Source organism: Micrasema longulum, unplaced genomic scaffold, assembly GCF_059751315.1.
Source record: "Micrasema longulum isolate JH-2025_06_02 unplaced genomic scaffold, ASM5975131v1 h1tg000163l, whole genome shotgun sequence".
Taxonomy (NCBI): Eukaryota; Metazoa; Arthropoda; class Insecta; order Trichoptera; family Brachycentridae; genus Micrasema; species Micrasema longulum.
The window spans coordinates 1,227,159-1,252,931 of record NW_028277368.1 but is presented as its reverse complement, the minus strand read 5'-3'; the positions used below and the strand labels follow the sequence as shown (position 1 = coordinate 1,252,931).

General features: G+C 30.1%; 2 protein-coding genes across 2 annotated transcripts in view; one reads left to right on the top strand and one right to left on the bottom strand.

Moving 5' to 3' along the window:
- Nucleotides 1-25,773, top strand: part of LOC148284045 (neuropeptide SIFamide receptor-like) — a 219,531-nt gene that overhangs the window by 130,855 nt on the left and 62,903 nt on the right. The gene's annotated exons all lie outside the window — the stretch shown is intronic.
- On the bottom strand, nt 9,767-16,650 carry LOC148284048 (uncharacterized). Its single transcript, XM_088242751.1, has 2 exons — nt 16,557-16,650; nt 9,767-10,749 (listed from the first exon to the last, which is right to left on the bottom strand). The coding sequence occupies exons 1-2, from the start codon at nt 16,569-16,571 to the stop codon at nt 10,414-10,416; spliced, it is 351 nt and encodes a 116-aa protein (XP_088098877.1). The 5' UTR covers nt 16,572-16,650; the 3' UTR covers nt 9,767-10,413.

The window sequence follows — 25,773 nt, the reverse complement described above, 5'->3', positions numbered from 1 at the left end:
AGCATCGCAGACTCATACATACTAGGTTATATATTAAATACAAGTAAAATAATAATTGAAACATTTATACGAACATACAATAATAAAATAAAGGACTATGACGTCGGCTACAATAATTATTTTTTTTTTTCACTCTGCCTTTCTCAGAATTCTTAAGTCTTCCAACATATATCCCGGTCTCAATATGTTCATAATAAGTTGTCTTCTATCAAACGATCACCAATATATATTCTACTAAACCCATATCTCTCCTTTTCTTTTCCCAACAAGTCTAATTTTGTTCCTTGATGTTATATCAATGACCTAACACTTTGTATTTTTACTATATATCATTGTGTCCCTTTATTTTCTATATTTTTAATAATTATCGTCCTTACAAATGCCCTCAAAATAAAATATCTTAATCTTTTGGTTTCAATCCCCGGTCTTGGTTTTTTGGTTTTACGCAAACACTCAGATCATCTCCTCCATTCGTTTCGCTTCTTAGTGGTTCTTTTCAACTTGGCCATACCGTGAGTAGCTTATTCTATCCTCTTCTGTTTAGTCGAGTTAATCTTAGCGGAGTAGCCCTAATTGGCCGATCTAATTTTGCCCGAGTGTCGATCTTCACCAATTCTGTCTAGTACATTATCATTTGTACTAGACAGAATTGGTGAAGATCGACACTCGATCAAAATTGGCATTTTTGAATTTGAAACTTTGGCATATCCAACAATCAATTTTGAAAAAAAAAACACGTTTCCAGGTAATTTTACTTCCAAATTAGAGGAATTTTTTGATTTTGGTTTTGAGTGAAGATCTTTATAAAACTAAAATGGTTATCGTGGTTGTGGATGTTGTTCAATATAGAAAACGGGGAAGACCAAAAAAACATGGCATGATTGATTTGAATCAAACAAATAATCAGGAAAACCATTTTCAGGAGAGGTGTACAAATTTGGATTTTGTCTAAGGAAAAAGACCATTACAGGAGACTGCTGCGAGACATTGCATTAATTTATAAACTCTTAAGTCTCTCTCTGTCCCGTTGTTTATTTAAGTATATCACCCTGCCCATAAACCCACCCTCACACCCATATACACTCACACACGTATTCACATACCTACCAAAACCAAACTCCACTCACTTACTCACGCATCCTCACACAAAAAACTCGCACACACGCACTTCTATGAATTAATATCTAACTTAACTGGATATTTATAATTGTTTTTATGTGGAACGCTGATTTGGCTTTATTTTTTTTTTTTTTATAATGTTGTGTACCTATATTATTTTGTATTGCTGTTGTTTTTCTGAATAAACAAAATTAAAATAAAATTAAAAAATGTTAGTGAAATAATTTTTAATTTTGCTATTAATTAATTATTTACACGCCTACACTTTCTATTATGTTGTATCCCAACTCAGCACAGGGCTCTTAGCCTCATAGAGTTGGAGATACGTTTTTTTTTTGTTATACACGAGTATATGTATTCTTTTGAAAAAATAAATAAAAGAAATAAATCTTAGATTTACATATCAGATTTTGAAATAATATGGCAGCGGAAAATATATGAATGCAGAGAAAGTTCTCGGTCTTTATTAAGATATACTTACGCCGACGGGGAAATGGCGTAATGCTTTAATTTTTTGTATGTTTGGCATTGATTTCAGCCAACAACAAAACCTTGAATGTTTCCCATAATTGTTTTCACATTAAAGTGGATGTTTACAGCACTTTCCATATTTTTCAAGACTTGTGATAGGAAAAAAGTATAACTTCAAATAAAATATTGTAATTTTATAAAGTCTCAAAAAGAACTGGTATCTCATGTGGTTAAAGCCTATTGTGCTAACTGATACACAGAGCAAATGTGACTGTTATTTTTCAAAGCTTAATGTCATTGAAAAATAATATCGAAGGGAAATATTTTCCAACAGAAAAACTAGAGCAAGGTTACTGCACATTATTATGAAAACATAACAAAGTCCTTGAAACGCAATACATCATTTGCTACAATGTATGCCGTAGTTATCGAAGTAGAAAAAGCACACACAGCAATTTTAAACTTCCGAGTCGTTTAACTTATTCACTCTCCATCTACTAAATTAAACAAATTCAAGAAGAAAATTAATACGCATCAAAATGTAATCAAGGACGGTACATTGATGCTGGAGAAGATATGCGGTGTCAGAGAAATTCGATGGATAGGTTTATAAAGGTTTTTATGCCATTCTATTGCAGATGCTTTTCGGCAACTACACGTCGGACTGATTGTGCCTTTCTTAAAAAAAAACCGACAAAATCTAGGTTTCGCTGTTCGGTTTTCCGCTCCCCAAAAAAGAACCGATTTCGTTTATTTTCAAAAAATAAAATTTTTGTGGCGATATATTTTCCGTTTTTCAAAATTATTTATCGTATTTCTTTACCGTATGGCGCATTTTTGGGTATTAAGAAGGATCTAGCTCCTCTATGAAACAGTTTATCAAAAAGTCAAACAATAGAGACACGCTAATTTTAAATATTCATATTATAAAAAAAACAAAACTCAAGTTCCATAATCTAGGGATTAAATACGTTTCTTTTTAAGCCGCTGAGCTGTGGCGCTCTAACGCTACTAATATTTGGAATTAAAAAAAAATAGACAAAAAAAACCTGATATTTTCCTATTAGGAAAAAATATCATAGTATTAAAAACATTTCAAAAAGTAATAAGGGTCTATAAAATACCGTCCAATACAAAAAAATATATATTTTGCTACTTATTAATAACATAAAACAATAATTTTAATTTGTAATATTCAATTCCCGCAAAAATGATCACTGCAGTGGCCACGCCTTTAATACGTCACGATTCATGTTTATTATCAAATTTTTATAAAACATCGTCACGAATCTTGACGTCACAACTATCAATGCCAAACATGTCGCGTTTTTCTAGTGATATATTTTAATTTATTTTCTTTTTAAAAGTTATTTGATTGATTGATTTCAAAAATTCAATTAATTGTTCTTAATATTTTTCATATATTTTTATGGGTTTTCGTAGTAAGTGATATTTCCCTATTGTACATATTATTCATATTTTTAACAAAATAAATTTTGCTTTGTGCATATCAATCAACACCATAATACATTATGCGCACGTAATGCATAAGGCACTGAATTAATGTACTTAAGTAACTTATGTACTAAAGTATTAGAGTAACTAGATCATTTTGTACATTACAAGTATATTTTTTAATTGGTGAAAGTTAATTTTGGATAAATTTTATGATGCACAATATTTTATCCTTCATATAACTTCACCTTTGTTACAAGATAGTAATGCGCTGCGATTTAGTTTTAATGATTACCCTATGTACTGTGCAAATATTTGATTTATTTAAGAAAATAATTAAAGTTTAACCAAGGCAAACACACATGCAACTGTATTGATCAAGCCACTTATATTCGAATGATGTCATATTCTGAAATTAAATTAAATTTTCTAACGTATATTACTTGCGATTTAAATCACTGCCAACTTGACGTCATAAAAAAACAATTAATTTTATAAACCCACTGTTATTACATGTTCTATTTTACAAAATATTAATTATTTTAACACACCAATCATTTTGGGCGATTTGAGACTTCTTTTTTTCTTTTTTACAACCAAAATATGTTTAACAAGTCGCACTTGGTAAATTATTTAAGTACTAAAGCGATCAAAGGAGTAACGCGTTATCGGATAAACACGCACGCAATCTAATTTGTTTTATTAAACGAGTTAAAAATACATTTTAATAAAAATTGACGTACCGCCACTGATTATTTACAAATTACTATAGTTTCGTCATAAGTCACGCGATTCGCCAATGTTTTAGTTGCAATAGGCTGACCACTCGTGCTTTTTTGGTAATGAAAAATTCATTTTTTTTTATTTAATAACCGCCCCGCGAACTGGTGAGTTTTGCATTTGCCTTACATGTATTTCTCCCGGAGGAGATCTAAGCTTTGATTCTAAATATGATTGACATACAATATTTACTTCAGAAATGTGATACTACGTTTTTTTTTTTTTTTTAATCGAATATTATTATTTATTTATTTATATATTAACGGTTCAAGTATTCATGGTATCTGGACTGGTTACAACTTTAAAATCATATTATTATGCCTTCAAAAATATCTTAATACACCCTGGTTGGTGCATCAAAGCGGTGCTTTATGCATCATTTGAAGTGAAGAGTCGAATAATGGTGATTAATAAAATATTGGTATCCTTTTTATAAAAAAAATCACGTCATTTTTATTCTAGAAATATACATCTGATATTCATAAGTCACTTTTTCTACCACGCGGCTGTTTTTTATGTATTTAAAAAAATATATTTTAGTCTTAGCTTTACAGACCCACGTTGGAGAATTCAAAGTAATTAAATGGCAGTATCGTTTTGTAAATAATAATATATAATACTACCTTGAGTCACGAGTTTCGGTCAATTGTGTTGAAATATCAAAATTAACATTTAGGATAGCTGTTTGTTATTCAGTTGAGGAATAATTGAACTTAGTTGTGCAGAAAAATGCCAGTTCATTATTTTGGAAAAATGAGGTATTGGTGTTATTGGGTGCAGTAAGGTCAATTTTATGTTTTGCTAAAACATTCAGGCCGCTTTCATAAAATAAAACTGTAATAATCACCTCCTGAAAATAGCGTCGTTCACAAAAACGGCATTTCTCAATATGCAGAAAACACTCACAGCACTAGAAAAATCTTACGGTACTTTAAAAATCAATTTAACTGGTCGAATACGTAATAAGATTCTCATTTGTAATATAAAAAACTAATATTTACATTGCTTATCATTTGTGATACCCAAAAACATTTCAACTGTTGTGTAGATTTGATTATTCACTCTTTTTATAAACATGCTATTATCTTAATTTCACTTTTATATGGCTGACGGCTTTCTAAATTACTACTCTACTTTAAAAATGACTATTTACGTAATCAATCATTTTCAATACAACTGGGTCTAATTGGACCCATCCCCAATGAGTAAATGTTTTAGAAAACAAATTTATTTTACGAAGTAATATAAAAATATTTCTTGTTTATAATGTTCATTACCATTAATTTACCCTAGATTTCCAAATATTTTAATTTTATATAGATCCAATACAACTGCAGCTTTAAGTCACCATTCATACTTCGGGAAAAAACATTCATTAACTGCCAGAAATCTTAATATCAATGTATATATTTTTTTTAAATATGTGTCTTTTAGCATATTATTATTTATTTTTTCATACAATTGAAATGTTTTTATTGCATGTTCTTTTTATGTTAGATTTGCCATGTATTTTTTTAATTATGTTTTTGTTATATGTAGTAAATATGGCAATGTTGACTGTAAAAGTTTTCTACATATTTTTGTCCAAATTCAATATAGGACATTGATTCCACGGAGTTGGCACTTGTTCTTAATAAATGTTAAATGAATGTATTGTGAATAAATAAAAATAGTTACAAAAAAAACTTATTTTAAGGAACCTGTTTTAGATAACAAAAATTGAATGTGAATAAAATATAATATGTATGTGTACATATAAAATGATATATTATATTTATTTTGTCAATTAAACTATTTTCTCTATTAAAAAATAAATGTATTTTTAAATATATTTCCCCTCGTTAGGATATGTCCCGATTAAAGCCATTGTAAAATAATCATGGTCAGTCTATAAAACAAACACGTTTCTTGCGTAATACGAACACACCTCCGTGTAGTAATATTATTATTAGAAGTTTGAATTAAGTCGAGGACCAACAAAGCTTTGTCCCTCCTGGACAGGTTAATCCATGAGTTGAGAATTGATTAAAATAAAATTACACATTCCATAGATACATTATTAATCAGATAAATTTATTCAACCGTTGCGTGGTGGTTGAAATAGATGAAGATATTATTTTTCTGTATGTTCCTAATCACTACCTTAAACATCAGCAGCTTTAGATGTTTTATCTTCCTGCTTGAAGGACCCGCCTACTAATAGTAATACCAGTAGGAAGAGCAATGTCTTTACTCAACCTGATCTCTTCAGATATTGACATATTTCGTGTTACTGAATAAAGGTGATATGATAGCTTCGTTCTTTTTAAATTTTCAGTCAGTATTAAATGAATCTTTAAGATCGGACATCACTCCACTACGTCGGAAAGCACTGGCTAAATTCGGTAAATGCGCATTTGCGGTCGCAGGCCCTACGGCATGGAATCCTTTCCCAGCAGAGGTGCGAGGCTGTGAGTGAAGTGATGTTTCGTATAAAAACTTGAAACCCACTTGTTCTCTAAATCATTTGAATAAATCCGTAGCTTGTTTTAACAAAATAAATTGTTTTACTTAAATTACAAATTTAAAGTTTAAAATTCATTTATTTATCTGTATAATCACTATTTAAAGCAACTTAATAATATAATATAATACATTAAGGTGATTCTAAACGAAAATACGAAGCGAATTAATCCATAGATAGCGTTTTTATAATTTTTATTAAAAATGCAATATTTACGTTAATTTTTAATAAAAAAATTTGAAAACTTGGTTTGCGGAATTTAACACTTCATTGATTGTGTCAAATACCATAACAATATAAATACGGTCTTTTTTACAAAATGGTGAACAAAACAAAAAATAACGTATCTTATCTGGATATCATGGTTGGCACTGTTCTTTACATCCTCCCAAGTCAATATTTTTATAAATTAAAACGGTGTCGTCTGCATAAGATATTATTTTACCTTTTAAATTTAAAGCGAAAATTTTATTTACAAATATGACAAATAATAAAGGACCTAATACAGTGCCTTGCGGTATGCAAAAATTACCTCTTTCACACTGGATTAAAATATTTAAGATTTTTACTTTTTGTGTACGGTTAGTCATATAGCTTTTTAGCCATAGTAAAGTTTTTCCTTCTAAACCAATGTGTTTAAGTTTTTCAAATGGTTTTTTGTGCAATAAACTAAAGAATGTTTTACGAAGATCAGAAGAAGTATCGATAGTTTTTTCTTTTTTGTCTAAGGCATTATCGATAAGTGAAGTAATTTTTGCAATGGCATCATCGGTACTTAATGGCATCATCAGTACAAATCCAAATTGATTTTTATTCATGATTTTAAATTTATTTAAGAAATATGCAATATGTTTTGTTCAACTTGCTCAAAAATTTTATGTATGTTAGATACTAACGAGATCGGACGATAATTGCTTCTGTTCTCCGGACCTCCGGATCTCCTGTTTTATAAATCGGAGTAACTATAGTTTGTTTGTATATCGAAGGAAAAGTACCACTCTGGAGACTCATATTTATAATATGAGCAATTGGTTCACTAATTAAGTAATTTACTTTTTTTATATTTCCGATGTTACGTTGTCGTATCTTGGTGAGGATCCGCCTTTTAGATTAATTATAACTTTTTCCATTTCTGTATTTTTAGTTGGTTGAAAATTCAAAAAAATTTCATGGATCAAAGGATTTTTATCACAATTTGGAATACACGTATTATTTTTTAATAATTCGTTAGCCAAATGTTTTCCAACATTTATAAAATATGTATTCTATATATTAGCACATTCTTTGGGTTTTTCATGTACATTTATTATGGAAGCATTGCGTTTAATATTTTTATGGTAATCGATTCAATGGTTGCGCGAATCATTCGTGCAACTATTGAAAACGTATATCACCTTTTATTTTATTCATAAAAATAATAATCACTTTTCCTGTCTTGTGAGAACATTGCTAGGTGCGTTGATTTATTGATAAAATATGATATTTCCTCATAATAAACTGGCCATATATAGCAGATGCGGGCCACGGGCAAGGTTACCCCACTCTTTTGCGTATCTATTGGCCTTTGGGCTGGATTTATGATAAGCCATGATTCGATATATGGAAAAATAATCCACAAGATGATTTTTAATTAGTTCCTACAGCTTATAGTATTTTGCTGCAAATGTTTTAAATTATAACCGAAGTGGTTGATGAATACGTATATTAAAGACACAGTCAAACTTAAAAAAGATAACCAAACAGCAAAGTAAAGAAAAAGGCTAAATTGGGTTGTTTTAAGCAAACTAAGTCCTTTTATGCTTAAAAAGACAAATCTATGAATTTTGCGTATTGCCGGTGACATCATACGGACTAGAAACCATGTCTGTAACACAAAAAAGTAGCCAGAAATTAAAATACACGCAACGATCCATGGAAAGACAGATACTCAAGACTTCAAGCATGGTAGGCGAACAAACCGACGGAGGCAGACTTTTTCACTAGATTTTATTTTTCAGGGTGAGTAGCCAGTCGAAAACACTCGTCTAGGAGTCGGAATTTAAATCTTACACATAACTATGTTCTTCACCCGCCCTGAGATGGTATTCTGATCGCATTTACGGAGCGCTATAACGCGTGCTTCGTACGTTAAAACGCGCTTTAATTGTGTTTGGAATACCAGCACAGAAAAACCCAAAAAAAAATGGTTCATAAAAATCATGTTGTTTTTTTATAATTACAAAAATTAGTCAAAAAGATTGCTTTCAAAATGTCTTTTTGCCATAAATTAATTTAAAAATCATCTGAAATCACTTATTTGAAATACATGACAACATGAAACCATTTTTTATGTTTAAATGTTACAACAGAGATGAAAAACTTTTTGTTGAACGTAATACAGAAGTTTATGCATTTACAGGACGTATAATTTGTCATTGGCTTAAGTAGCCACTTTAAACACTGGGAAACATTCATTATTCTACATATGTTAAAACATTTTTATTATTTCAATTCTTTCATCTAGCGATATTTGTGAAGTTAGCACGCTAAAGCTTTTATTGATGCAGGTGAAATCCGTACTTACTTGTTTTACAGTACGTAAAATAGACATTTAAACAAACCAATGACAGTTCGTAAGCCCTAACTATGCCTAGACCTGTATATTCCCTTTTATAAAATATTCTCTATCGCTGTTGTGATATGTTAATATTGCCAACAAAGGGGTTGAATCCAGTTCGTGTCTTCGAAAATTAAGACAAACTTAAACATTTTATGGATTTAAAAAAATAACAGAACATCGTAAAATAATTTTCGTAAAAAAGTTTTATTTTTTACCTTCACAAAAATAGGTCTTTCACGCTTCAATAAGTTGACTTCATCCTTTTGGGTAACCTGGGCTATTTTATTTACTATTTTTATAATGTTTAATCTTGCAGAAGAAAACAAACAACACATAAATATTTTTTATTTTATTAAGTGTATCGATGTTATCACGCTACGCCACTAAAATAGATTAAATGTTCGACTTTGGTATTTTTGTTATGCTGAAAATGGAATAACATTTAATTTTTATGATTAAAGTCGGTTTTTTATCAAAAACATGGATATTTTTTATGTACTTAATACGTATTCTTTTGAAAAAATAGTTTTGAAAAAATGGGAAAAATTCCGCCTGGACAAAATCCAAAATACGTTAAAGAAAACAAATATAAAAATATGTCCTTAAAATTCTCGTCGTTGTCTATTATGGAAACTCGTCAAATATATAAATTTCAGATGTATAATAACTAACTCATTTTCAACAATAGATGTCGCTTTATTCGATAGTTTCGAAAGAGTAAACTATGTATGTATCGCAACTACGCGATACATCGAATATAATTGTCGTTTGTAAGTATGCAGAATCGTTCCTGAACGTATTTTCTACCTTAAAAATTAACGGCATAATTCTTTAAAATACAAGTGTGGCTTTAAAATCTTAAATAGTAATTTAATACTTATTTTATTCTCAAATTAAAAAAATATATATTATGACGCAGTTATTATGCCATTTATCTCTAAAAATATTAAAAACTAGATGATTAGATTTCAAGGTATTGGATTTAAAAAAAAATATTAATGTTAGTTTACTGACAGCGCAGGTGAGTGCGAAACTTCTCTACCGCAAAAAGACGTTTATTCAGTTAAGCCACTGTTTTTTCAGGGGTGCGAAATACAGAATAAAAAATCGCATATGTGAAAATGGGAATTTATAAGCAGAATAGTAAATGTATTAATTGTAAATAAAAAACAGTGAGCCGATTGATTACTTAACCCATCCGATGACAAATAATTAGCTTTGTTAATGCGTAGACATTCATTTTCTCAGCGGCTTTATCACTGTTAAAAATGTATGTAATATCAATTAGTTTATAAATAAAATAAATAATAAAGTGCGTTTTCATAAGATAATTTAATTTTCAAAAACTGTTTATATAATGTTCAGTAAATAATTTATAAAGCGTCCATTAATTTACTGTATTTATTCAGTTGGCTTCAATATATATATATATATATATAAAACGACCTTAAAACCATTGTAAATAAATTATTTTATTAAACGTGTCCTATCCATAATGTTTAATTCTATGTGTTTGTTTAACTTTAATGACGTGCGGTGACGAATGATGATGGTGGTGCACCAGTGCATGTGAATGCACCACTGGTACGTGATGTACAACTGGTGAAGAATACACTACAGGTACATGATGAACCACTGGTGACGAGTGCACTAACTGAACAGAATGCACTAGTGGTACGGCCTGCACCACCGGTGCAGTCTGCACCACTGGCACGGATTGCACCAGTGGATATGACAAAGCAGCTGGGTGACTAAAACCAAGGTTTATGTGTAAACCAGGAACTGGCGCAGCCAAAGTTACTCCGATCCACGCCAAAATCACCTAAAAAGTAAGAAACGAAGTTTAGAAAATGATGTCTCAGTAGAAACTGTATGATTTAAATTGTTAAACACAAATATTTATTAAAACTAATTAATAAAAAATAATATTATAACCTAGAATAGAAAGCCGAGAAAAAAATCCGACTCCTCTCGCCAAACCAACAAAGTGTCCATCTTCTTTTAATTCACAATCTGACAGAGGATAAAATAATCGAATTCTTAAATAATATTATTTGTGAACTCGCTACTTACACGCGAATTGTGATTCCACCCACCCTATTCTTATTTAATCCCAGCAGTATTTTGACACTTTAAAACGACACAACCCGGCATTTTTGAATTTAAATCGGCAGTTGCGTACTAAGCAACGTCTACAGAGTGACTAATGACCAACACGTAAAACTACTAATTTAAGAGTAGTTTAGTCGGCTTCAGTTTGATGCGCGTACGCAGTTTCTGGACAATATCAAGCCTATTGTACACGATCTAATATGCTGGCACGAAGATTTTATCAATGCTCCGTGGAAGTGAAGAACATATTGTTTCAGGTTCTATGCACGCAGCAATACACCGGTGAGTTGTCATGTAAATACAATCAACGTAGTATTATGGATATGAAAGTGTGCAAGAGCAATGATGTGCAAAAATATTTTTAGCCCTACAAAAGCTTTCCTGACATTGCAGCCCAAGTGTAATGTTTGCTGCTAGACTTTCTCTCTGGGATGAACTGCTATGGCACCGGATAGCACGCCTCAGAGAACGGCTGGGGAAAAGCCCTCACATCATAATCAGCTAATTGGTGGAACATTGCTAGAAATTCTGGCAACTTTTCAGGCCACTTTCATTTCAAAATTCGGAAAAAAAATATCGGCCCACCCTAATGTACAATAATAAAACAGATACACTATTTTTTTTGTGACTTAACTAGTACTTGAAGTAAATATTATTATGTTATAATAAAAGTTGTACTCATAATGTAATTGAGACACATTAAATGTATATATTTCAACCGACATATTGTAACCATTGTATAAATTACATAATGCGTTTTGTTTTTATGAGAAAAATAAAATAAAATATGGTCCACAGGGCAGTAAATATTTTTAAAAACTTGATGTTATAATTTAAATAAAAAATGGTTAATCTTTAATATTTATTACATGAAAAACACATTAGATCCTTAGTTTGAATATATTTTTCTTTGTTTAAAAAATTGAATGCATAGGAATCGAATATGTAACCTCATGAATTGTAGCCAAATTTTCTTACTTATAGGTACAAGACGAGTTGGATTTCAAAATAAATTATTAACAGTCTTGGCTTTGTTCAATGATTTTCAATTCATAATTTTGATTAGGTATCGAGCGGACAACATGATCAGATTAAAGTTGTATTTCTTGATATAATTTTGTCACAAAAGAAATAGGATAATATTTCAATCACGACTTTGAATTCATACAATCGAATTCATTGTAGAATATAACTTCTGTGACTTTTATCGATTTTTTCAACAATTAAAACGGTGTTTTATCGGATAATCTATTCTCAAAAGTTAATTCTAGAAAATACATTCACCTGTTTTTTAAAATGTCTGTCTTGCCTACGTTATACTTAAGTCTATTTTATATTCTTGTTTTAGCCGTACTTCTATCGATTTATCATGAATAAATTGTTAGAAACTTTTATTATGAGGAGCAGTATATTTTATAAAAGTATTATAATATCATGTCATTGCATTGGTTATGATATAAACTGTCAATTTTTATTTTTATCCAAAACAAACAAACTGTCACGTCAGTTTTCTTTCGGGTTAGGCAGAGAGTATATAACGTCATATAAACCTCGTTTCCTCAACATTTATACATCTTCTTTAGATCCATCAACATTCGCTCAGTTAATCCTTTGGCCGTTCTTTCGCTGTCCATTTGCTCTACGTGTTCAAACCAACGCTGCATTTCTTTCTTAAATTTGTTAATAATGCTTGTCTCAGCGCTACACAATGCACGGATCTCGACATTCATGCATCTATTACCACACATTTGCCTCAGAGGTAACATTTTTACCGCATTAAGCCTTCTTTCATCTTTGTTTTCTTAGTTTCATACTTTGCTTCCACACATAAGGGTTGGCATCAGAACTTCATCGTAAACTACTTATTTGAAAATAATTAGCAACAATCAAATAGACACATACAAAACAAAATATTACTGAGCTAATAATCCTAAAATAACATAATTTTAAAAAAAAAAAATTATAAATATCTAGGCTTGTCTGACATAATGCATTAACTCATTAAAACAAATTCCGAAAGATCGCTTTTAAAGCTTTTTTATTCATTCAACGCATTATTTCTCAAATATTTTTTATTTTATTTTATAAGGCTTTGAAAGAATAATCTTTATTCTAAGCGTAGCATAAAATTAAAAATAAACATCTATATTACATCTTTATTAAAAAATATATAAAAACTATTTACTAAATGATTCTGTCGGGATAGCCTTGATATATAATATGGAGGTATACGTAAAATACAGATATTGCCAAAAAAGCAAAAAATATGAAAAACAATATATTTCAGCAAAAAAATTATTGGGGCAATAATGACTAGAATTTATTTATGTGTAACTCGTTATCATTGATACTACCCGAGCTGGCAGCTGTTAAAATTTTGGAAAATGAGTTTAAAAATATGAATTAATAAACGAAACGATAAAATGTCACCCAACTTGTAAAACTCGTAAGTCCGAAAATGGTAAGAAATTATGTTTTGGCGATTTCTGTTAGGACTTCAACAGATCCGTATGCGTGAAAAACTGATATATTTGGACAGTGCTACATTTAAAAAAAAAATCGAATGAAAACTTCGCTACTATCTGCTACTGAAGTAAAAACTGATTTCACTTTTTTTTTTTTTAAAAGTCAGTTTGGGATTTACGAGTTTTACAAGCTAGTTAAATTTTAACACTTTATCAAAAAATTGTAGCACAAAATTGTACCCTCGGGGAATTACAACATAAAAAGTTGTTATTGTTTTAATACAAAACGAATGTTTGCGTTTACTATTTACCATGTTAATGTGCCATATATTTGTTTTTTTATTGTCATTATTATATTTATTTATTGCTATTATCATATATAATATTTGTGATAATATACTCTTGTATCTGTGTCAACTAATTGCTGGTCCCAACTCAACACAAAATTTTTAGTCCCCTGGGTTTGGGACTTATGTCCCAAATAATGTGTAATAAATTGTATTTTAGTAAAAACGATATATTAACACAAATAAAAAAAACTCTGCATTTTAATCAACCCTCAAAAACATTTGAGAAATGAAAACTTACTAGCCAACATAGTAATAATATTAAGGTTTGTGAAGTAAATTGACACAAACAAACGGGTAACAGGTCTACGCAAAACTGATCAAAATAGCAGAAACTGCTTTTACGTGTCAAAATATATACCGACAGAGATTAGTTACATCAAATGCATTCTCAGATAAGAGGTAAATATGCCTTATTTTACACCTACACAGATTTGAACAGTCAGCGAGCAAAGGGCTAACAGTTAACGTATATATTTCATTAAACGTTATTGGTTTTCGGTAGTTGTTTAAATTGTAATGAAACGACTTTTTATAGATTTAACAAAAAAATAAGAAAAACTAATTAATCTTATTCACGCACATTCATTTGTCGTCCATCGATAAATAATGTCAGTTCTTGAAGGTGTTGCTAAAATTAAAATATGAATTATGTCCCTATAAATTATGAATTAAGGCAGTGAAATGATTAACAGAATATGGGTCAAAAACGCACAGTCACATAAATTGTATTTACCAGTCTGGCTTTTGGAAAAGTTAATTATGGGTGTTGGGTAATAAAGCACTCATAAGATTGTCAGACTTATGAGTTCACAATAAATATAAGCGGAACTCTCTAGTCTAAAGGAAAAAATGAACTTAATGTTTTACATGCGTGTTAACTACACAGTACACAGCATTAATTTATTCATTAATGATTAAAACTATTGAATTTAGTTCAATTCAACAAACAAGCGATTAAAAAATGTCAAAAATATATATTCCTAAGATTTTGACAAATACTGAGATGTTTAAACAGTAGCAGAGTTGCACAATAGGTAAATTGATCTAAATAAAGTAAATTAGCCAAATTCAATGTAAATGCTGAAATTTCCATATTCCTTTCCTTAAAAGTTCTCGTTGTTATAATGTTAAATAATATCAAATAAAAAAAAAACGATATGGGTACCTATATAATATATTCTCCGCAACCAAGCAGATAATTAAAACATTTTTTTTTGTGCCAAACAACAAGGCAAGTGTTTTCAACTCGATCGATGGCTGCTCTCACATAAAAATCCTGAATAAGCTAATCGAGTGGAGATAAGTCCGCCTCATTGTGTAGTGGTTGGTGCGTTCGCTTACTAATTTTAGGGTATTTTCGAAGCGGGATCTGGGACGTATGGCCGCGGTTTAGATCCAGACGCAATTCAAAAGTAAATTTGAAATTCTTTCATTGTCATGTTATGAATCTAGAATAGTATTTGAATGATCACAAATTGACAATACTGCATTGAAAGTTACAGTGAAAGGATTATGTTTTCGTTATTTTTGCGGGTTTGATTGTAAAAAAATATGAAATATTCGTTGAATTACATAAAAAAATATAGTTAATATGTGAAACTGAAAAAAATCACAAGTCTTTATAAATAGTTAAGGGAAAAAAGCTTATAAAAACCATATTAAACCATAAGAAACCGTTCAAAAATTTATAGTAAAAATAATGTTTCACAAAAATCGCACTTTTCCCTCTTTCAAATTGTCCCAAGAAGCTAAACTTTTTGATATAAGACAAATATATTGTTTTCAATGTTTAAAATGTACATTTTAGAACCAAAATTTACTTACAAATTATTCAAATAGATCAAGTCAAAGAATGAATCGTGTGTTAGAAATACCACATTGTAAAACGAGGCTAGCACAGAGACATGCATTTTTATAGGCCCAAAAATGTTTAATTATTCTTTTATTGATAATATTTCATTCATCCCAAACTTCAAAAATTTTCCTTCTTTTAAAAAACACGCATTTTCATGGATTGAAACTAAAGATTTTAACTCTTTTTTTCTATGATATGTTTTGTTGCCCTTTAATATTTGATTGAGGAATATTTTTAGGTTTTTTTTATGTTTTTTATTTCATTTTTTAATTACTACAAAAAAAGTACCTTATAACCTTTTACAGAATATTTTTTTTTTTTTTCTTATAAAACACAAAAATAATATACCTGACTTTTTATTTTAGGAGTGAAAATTCATAAACATTTTTTGTATACCCACGAACAGGCCATGCCTTTGTGGAATTTTTGTTTGCTATTTTTACTGTAAATATGTATTTCATTGCTATGTAATTACCCTTTATTTTTTTCTTACTCTGTTTTACCTCTTATGTTTATTGTAAAAAAAAAAGGTGGTTGGCATTTTAATCGTATTTTTGAGGTCCAGGGTTCGATTCCTGGCAGAATGGACGTAAAATATTGATTTTAATGGTTGTTAAAACGGCAATATTTCATTGGTCCTGAAGCTTTAAACCGATCGCTTACTTTCATATAAAAAACGATTGAAATAAACTGGATTGGCTTACCGATACAGGTCTCTATGCATCACTGGGTGTAGAAAGGAAAATGATGATGATGATTATTTACCCATTTTGTAATTTGATTTAATTTTTATCCAGATGAAATGTAATTGAGAGTCCAACGCAATAAATAAGGCTTTGACACTTACCAGTAATAATTTCATTTTGACAGCTTCTACACCTGATGCTAAAGCCTCTCTCAAGATAAACGTGACATAATTTTGGGGTCTCGTTTTATAGTTGCCAAGTTGCGTATCTACGACTACTCACCTTCGTATCATTTTTATATCTTAAATCATTTTATTAAGCTGTCGATGTCCAATAATGATTAATATTGCTTAATTTCGGAGCAGTACCTAGCCTCGTAGATTGGCAATATTGATCAGATCAACTTATTCAACAGTCGCGTGTTTACACATTATTTTCAAGTATAAAATAAAATGATTATTACATATTAACAGGCCTAAATCATTATGTACATATTAAATAAAAACACGTGTTCTGTATTTTTTATTTCCTGTAATATGTGTTTTTCTACTTAAAATTGCATATTGTTTACCTTTTAAGGGCAACATTTGCCAAAAAATTAAAAAATTTAATCAAATACACAAATTTGGCAAGTTCATGACTAAAAAAAATTTTTTTCGGCTAACTAAAATAAAAATAAATATATAAAGCCTAATAAAAAATACACTGTTTTATTTTTCTTCAGATGTTTTTAATTAAGTCCATAAATACAAATTAAAAAAGTACTTGACTATAAAAAAATCTATAAAAATAAATCATTTCTACCGGCATCTGAATATTTTCTGCTTAAACCCATCTTTTTTGGTTACGGTAGCATTATTTAAACGATAAATTCTTATCTTTTACATTACGGTAGGTCAATAACCTTATCTTTTGCGTGAATATTTGATATATCCAAATATTTTGTGCGATTTTGAGAGCATTATTTTTAATGATAGATTTTTATATTTCGATCGCTCGACAACCTAATTTTTTTGTGGCTATTGTTTGTGTGGAAAGAACTCAAGACTTTAATTGATAAAAATCCCTCATAAAAGTATTTATTTAAGAATATTTAAAATGGTTTAACTATTGTTTATGTGTTGGGCAAATTATATGAAAACGTTTTTGACAAAACTATTGGTTAAATTAAATAAAGTATTTACTGCAACATTTTTATTTTGTTTTATTTTACTTATTAAAAAATTTGCAAATACACATTTGTGCATTGGCCGGTCTTTCGCAAAATTAAAATTTCTTCTAACCAGAAAATAAAATAATGGTGTAATTGATATAATATACAATTTTATTTTACGTCGGCCTCTGTGGTGAAGTGGTCAAGACGCTCACGCATGGAAGGTTCCCTGTGAGAAATCAAAATAAAGTGATTTTTCTCAAACCTGGATGTTTTGTGCTGTAATTAACCATTATCTTGGATTACATGGCTAAAGATAAGACAGCAGAGAGACTTTTACTCCATCTCACTTCTGTTCAACGTACTTCATAGTCCTAACACTCCTATAAACCTCCGTGAACAATTTCAACGCTTTTCAAAGCATGATTTACCTCTTCGTTCTTATTCTCTAAAGCTAGGGTTTCCTAAGACAGCGGTGCCCGTATTTTAACGGCCGTAGTGAACAGTGATGCAGTGGACAGCCGTCGTAACGGTGATTAGAGTGTGGTTTCCTAGGAAAACGGTGTTATCAACACCATTTAACACCGTTTCCCTAGGAAACCACTCTCTAGTCGACGTTACGACGGCTGTCCACTGCATCACCGTTCACTACGGCCGTTAAAATACGGGCACCGCTCTCCTAGGAAACCCTAGCTTTAGCACTCTCTTATCCACAATTCTTCTTTCTTCTCTAACTCATATTGTGTCCATGCGTTTCGACTGTGATATCATTTCCCATCTTCAATCAGAGATGTTACTACTATATATCTGTTTAAATCCCGTCTGAAGAAACATCTCTTTTCTCTTCCTTAATCTCTCCTCTTTTCCTCTTTCCTCTTTTTTTCCTCTTCCCATTGAGTGATAGTATTGATTTTAGGTAATTTTTATGCAAATTCAGTTATTTCTATTTTTACTAATCTTTATCTTTTTTCATTTTATTTTCTATTGAATATGTTTTGTAACTTGATTTATAAAAAAATAAACTTTTACTTTATTGGTTAGTTCGATTAAATCGTTATTTGACCATAAGCCCGTCATCGTTTATTTAACATTTTGTACAAAAAGTTAAACAAATAAATGGATATGAAAGATATTCGTCCACCTTAACTATTCAAAAAAAAAATAATCCTAAACCTATTCAAAAAACAAAATTTGATACCAAAATAGAACTAGATATATGGGTAAATAAATGGATAAATTTTTTTTGTGAAACAAGAAGGGCTGAAATTTCTAGGTATCCGAGACACCAATTTATGAACCACGGCCCGAAGTGCCGATTTCTCGATTAAGAATCATTTGGCGACAGCTGACCTGCTACTAAGAATAATAACTTAATAGAGCAGCCCATACGCAGAAAAAAAATTAAGTTAATTATAGCAAAACAACGGGCTGTAGGTAATCGGTCGAGCGCTAACCGAAACGATGCGTTACACGTTTGTTGTTAAACGAAAAACCAAAACAAAAATTTGGAACGCTTTTGTTATATGCAATACCTCTAGAGAATTATTACTCTGAGACCTGCTAGTTTTTTTCTCAAGGTGGTAATATTTTAGACTTTTTAACTCTCTTTGGCAATGCGTTGTAAATTTTAAAATCTGCAAAGAATTCGTGAAATTGAGGTTTGTTTGAAAAGTTTTGATAAAATGAAATTCTAAGTACAAAAATAATATGTAACCCAGTATTATTTCCTGTAAAATTCGTCAGCAATAAACAATACCTTATTTAAATTTTAATAAATTTAGCCTGAAGCACCATAAGTCCTTCAATATGATTTTGATAGGGTCAGATTAACCTTGAACCAGTGGTATTTTATTCACTCGTGAAAATTGGGATCACATTTACATAGACCACGTAAAAATAACAACGTTCAATTAAATGTATTAATCCATTGGCAAACTTTCAACAATTATGTAGAAATTCAAATATAAATCAGCAATTATTTTTTTAGGAATAGAACCATAGCATTAATAATAGTCCAGAAACCACATACGAGCATCAAACAGAAGGCGCCTAAACTACTCATAAATGAGTGGTTTTACGTTTGGACCAATTAGTTTCTTTGTAGACGTCGCTCAGTACGCAACTCCTGATTTGAATTCAACTATGCCGTATTGTGTTCTTTTATAGTTTAGAAATACTGCTAGGATCTTAAGAAACAGGATGCAATCACATTTCATTTGTAATTTGCAAATGAATGTGTATATAACAAATGCATTACTCAAAAATTGAATTATTATTCCATCTGTCAAATTGTCGAATAAATCAAAATGGACATTTCGTTAGTGTTACCAGGGTAGTTACTTTTTTTTAACCTACTTTGCTCATCTAATGAGAGACCTAATAAAAATTGGACCTCGGATTAAACAACTCTGTGGTAGACATTTGACCGAAATTATCTTTAAAACATCAAATAATATTTAACATAATATAAATATATCCTTTTTTTGTTAAATAAAATTTGTTTTATATTTTAAGTTTTAAGTTCATTTATTCAATTACTCTTTTTAAATACACTTTACTTATCTACTCTGTTGTGTCGATCAATGTGTCCGCGCGCACAATAAGATTTTAGAGAGCTTAACAGATTGCTTATTTTTACCTTACATTTGTGTTTTGAGTGTATTTTTTTCCATCGTGCAACATTACGCGACGACATCACAAATGCGCGGCATTTTCGGACACAGTCCGGTGTATTCAAATATGATTCTACGCTCTTTCTGGACTATCCTTAATTCTATAAATAGAACATTAAAATTTATATATTTTTAGGAATGATGAATAATTTTAGAGAGAATTGTAAATACAAATACAAAAATCACATTTTTTTTAGATTTAAAGTAAGGAATGTGCAGTGTAGACAAAAAATCGAATCAAAGAAAAGAAAAATTGATTTTTCTGAGTGAAAACGAGTTTAAAAATATTTTTAAATAAATGTTTTATATATTTTAGCTCATTGTGAAGAAATGGAAGTATTATTGTAAAAGTATGAACCATGTATGCTGATACTATTTGAAACATCTGTAACTAAAGAAATAACAAATAATGAAGTTATGTTTCTAAGATACATGACTGACAGATGTGATTCGTTAAGTCGGCACACAGGAGGCATAATGATCGTAATCCAAAGTAAAATTCCTTTCGAGATAATTTTAAATGAGGTTCTGCAAGAAACAGAACTCCCGGTGCTCGTTAAACAAGTTGGGAATAAATTTATTACATGAAAATTTGCTGAAGTGAGTCAATCTTAAAATCAAAACTTTAAATTTTTATTTGATTTCTTCGAAGATTGTCGTAAAAAACATGCAATAAAAGAGGCAAAAACAAAATTACAGCAAAGAAAAAATAAATATGGATCATCAAAAAGAAAATAAAAATAATAAAACATCTGTATGCGAAGTAAACGATAGAGTAAATCGTTTTATGATGAAAGTAATCGACAAGATCATGCCTACTAATAAAATAATAATAAAAAAAGCTAAACAATAAAACGACACTTGAGTAAACTTCAGAAATAGGCAGATGACGCGTACAAACCTGCTCAAAGAATTTAATCAAATAAAGAATGGAAAATACAAAAAAAATTAAAAAAAATGCTTTTGAATTTAATGAGTTTTGATAATATAAAATAGCTGAAATTATTGTATATACAGTATAATGTAAGTTATAACTTTACAAGTCGTTTATTTTTGTTTTCCGATTTCCTAAACAAATACATTACATTAAATAATAACTTTCAATCAAATAAAATGGGTCAAGAGTGCACAGCCAATTTTACTAAACTTATTAAACCAAAAAAAAATAGTTTCATAAAACAATATAGTTATACAAAAAAACAGGAAAGATAAAAGAATGCTATCTGACTGTCTTTGCATACATACCTCGCTTTCTCTACATTTTATTTTATCATGAACGCAAATGAAAAGAAAATGTGTAAGTAGCAAATACATTGCTTAAAAATGGAATTATTTTTCCATTTGTCAGATTGTCGAAGAAATCAAAATGGACATTTTGTTAGTGTTGTCAGGGTAGTTATTTTTTTAACCTACTTTGCTCATCTAATGAGAGACCTTGTGAAAATTGGACCTCGGATTAAACAACTCTGTGGTGGACATTTGGCCGACATTATCTTTCAAACATCAAATATTATTTAACATGATATAAAAATATCCGTTTTATGTAAAATAATATTTGTTTTACATTTTAAGTTTAAAGTTCATTTATTCAATTACTCTTATTAAATGACCCTTTACTTTTATTAAATAAAATTTTATAGAAATTAACAGATTGCTGTTTTTTTACCTTACATTTGTGTTATGATTTTTTTTCCCATCAAGTCACATTACGCTGTGACCTCACGAATGCGCGCGGTGAAAGTAGGGCATAGTGGGGGAATTATTGGACACAGTCCGATGTATTCAAATATGAGTCTACGCTCCTTCTGAACTATTTTTAATTCTTTGCTTTTAACATTGACTCCATTTCTCAAATTTAAACGATTTCCACAGTTATAGACAGTAATTGGGCATCCTGGCCTGCTAGGTACTAAGAAAACTGTTTTCAACAATGTTTTGAGTATGTCCGAATTCTTACAGACTGGCTGGATTATTAACTTCATGGTAAAAGAAGTATAAAAAATTGAAAAATTATATTCAGGCGTTGCCTAGTAGGTGAATTGGTTCAGCCGGATGAATCTCACCCACATGATAAAGGTTTTAGCTCTTTTACTTTACAAAAGTCAACAGATAGAAGAGTTGAGGAAATGTTTATGTTTAAAAATAGGGAGTATAGTGAATGTTACACAGTGTGTAAATTGGCCACTTAAAACAGCCAATGACAGGTCAAAAGCCCTGTAAATGCCTAGGCTCCCATATTCCCCTCTCAAAAATGTTTTCCCTCTCTGTTGAAACAAATAGTTTCTTTTAACACAAATCAACGATTAATCATTTGTGTTGCAACTTACCATTTTAGTTTTAAATAATTGATCATCGATATCAATGTAATAGTGATGTCCAAATCGATCGGTATTGGTCGACGGTTTAAAATAAAATATTTTTAAAGTGCTTATTCATTATTTCATGTACAACTAATTGAAAAAAATAAAATTCCATAATAGCAATTTTAGCTACCAACTAATTTAGGGAGAAGCACATTAATATATTTGTTTTAGGTCGTTCATTACATTTTTAATGTTAAAAAATATTTAACACGTTAAAAAAACTATGCTTCAAACGAACAATTTTGAATTAACGGTTAGAATTGTTTTAAAAGGTACGTTCGACCAAATTAAACAATTTTCATTTTTCATTTAAAGCACTTTAAATACAAATACTCAAAAATGTATTTTTTTCGTTTTTAACTTCTGTACCTGAATTAGAGGTTAAGTTTTCAAAATACATTTAGCAGATTATTTAACAGTTTTGTTTTTATTTAATGTTTTATTTTTATTTTTTACACCACAACAGACCTCGGCTTGAGAAAATTCACATTAAATTTTCCATGCGTGAGTCCAGCGTCTTAACCACTTCACCACGGAGGCCACCTTTTATTTGATTTTAGTTAAAATTTTATTTAAATACTATCTATGAATTCATTGCAAGGATCAGGTTTTAAATACGTACATCATTGTTCTTAAAAATATTCAAAAACCTTTTTAATGTAGGCACCTTATTAATTATGCAATAAATCATTAAGCATTTTCTAAAGACAATGTTAAAATCAAGTTACTTTATTGCTCCCCGGTAAGAAGTCGTCTAGATTAGTTTTCTCCAGTCTGGTCGCCCCATAAAAGTGTGCATTTAGATTCACTAGAACGCGTCTTAAAGAAATTTCTAAAATATATTATTTTTATACTTCATATTCCCTCAGCTCATTCTAATCATAATGAATTATTATCTTTGTCAAATCGTCTTTTTGTTTCTTATAGGAAATTCTAACAGATATTTTATTATGTTATAAAGTATTTAACTCATTTGCGCATTTTTATTATTTATTTATAACATTATACGTACATTTTTTAAGTACACAGCGAGAAACAACCCATGCCTGTAAACTTATAGACTGTCTGGTTACGCCACATTTACTTTGTTGGATTTATTTGCTGCCTACTGGGCCCTGGTTAAGATGTTGCAATTCTTACGGTGGGTAGGCACCATATTTTTATCTCCAAACTGACATATTCAAAATTCAACATTGCTCAAATGTATAGAACAAAATAACAAAAATATAATAACCGAACTGTCAGTGTGCATGTTCTTAGATTTTCACTTCTAACCGCGATCGTGAATCAGCTATTGTTGCGATTAATAATTAATTTAATCCACTGTATCGTGTAATAATAATAATAAAAAAACCACGTCAAGTTCTCCCCTTTCCTGACCACCGGATCTCATCTGATCCTGACTTCTGCAAGACAAGTTCCAAAAAATAAGGTACCAGAATCCCAGTGCAAGGTAGGAAATTGCATTTATTGTATTAGGGTTCGGTGGCAAAACATAAATATAACACATTCCGCGAACCAGACAATTTCGAGCGTTCATCTGCCAACGGGCAAGTGACGCAATCACTGTCCAGTTGGGTGATCTTTAAAAACTTACATTTAAAATCTACCCGGGTGACCCTTTTATTTTGTTCTACTATGACATAAAAGAGACTTTCAAAAAATTTCAGCCACCGAGTTTTGAAAATATAAAATAGTTTTTTTTTTTCATAAAACATACAATCATACTTAATTTATGTAAAAACAATGATGTTCAAAATAATTGCATAAAATTAAATTATGGTAAACACCAAAATTGTATAAAATTATTTGTTAAGGTACTGAAATATGTTGGAATATCCATACAATTGCTATTTTATCAATACCGTTTTTTATTTATATTACAAAACATTTAACATTTTAATTCCGGTAAATATATCTGTCGGCCTCGTGGTGTAATGGTCAGCGCGTTTGCTTACCATGCAAGAGGTCTCGGGTTCGATTCCCGACATGGTTGATATGAAATATTTATTTAAAAGGGTGTTTTCACACTAGAATACTTCATAGTCCCTAGACTGGTACCTGAAGCGTAAAGACTGATCATCTTACCTTCATGTAACAAAAATGATCAAGATACGCTGCTATTGGTGTACCAATGTAGTGCCCTATGCACCATTAGGTGCGGAAAGGGGATGATGATGATGAAATATATTTGACATGTTTATTAAACGAAATTTTCTTTTCAATAGGTCTTAATCATTCATTCCTTCCAGTTTTCATTTTTTTTTTAAATTGTGGTAGGAGCCCCTAAAAATAAATTTTAAAATAAAAACAGTAATTCTTTTTCACAGAGTAGATCGAAATTCTTTTTTATCCTGATTTGAAGACCACCTTTTTGCCCAGATTTACTGAAGTTGGTATGTTTATGTATGTGGTCGACATACCCTGCTTTGCAAGTTCTAGAACCAACTTTAACATATACTTGTATGTGCCCAAAAACTACACATATTGTAGGAAGTATGAGGCTGGTACATTAACTTCTGTATTTGCTGATTGACTATAAAGAAAGTTTGATCTCTCGCAATATAATTCTTAGACTTTTTTCTATGCTTGAAAACGTTTTTATTTTAAAGTTGTGTGTTAGCTGGCTTACTATTATTGTAACAGTTGCGCAATTTTTTTATTATTTCATTTTTAATGTTCAATATATTATAGTCCCTTGGAATAACTAAGTTTCAACTAACAATTCGAGATGATTTGCATTACCAAGCGAACACCGTTCCATTTGCATCAGTTTTTATTTCTTCTAGACACACTAACACCATCTGCTGGATATTAAAGCAATAAAAAGTGTTTAAAGTATGAACTGCATCCAGTTATTTAATGCAATTCGTGAAACAAAGTTCACAAATTGTATTAAATAACGCAGTGTCAGTATCAGATGGAATCTTGTTATTTCAAGGGGTCGTGATATATTAAAGGCAATTTATGTCGTCTATGTTAAATAAAAAATAACGAAACATGAGTTTTAATATTGCTTTCACTAGCAAATAATAACAAAAAGAAAACGGTTGCCAAATCGATACTATAATACCTCATTACGTAAGTCGTAATTGGCCCACAATTTGGATGTAAAGTATTTCTCTTAAAACTTGGCAAAACCCCCAAAAACAGATGCGGTATAACGATAGTAGACTTGGACCATTCGGAA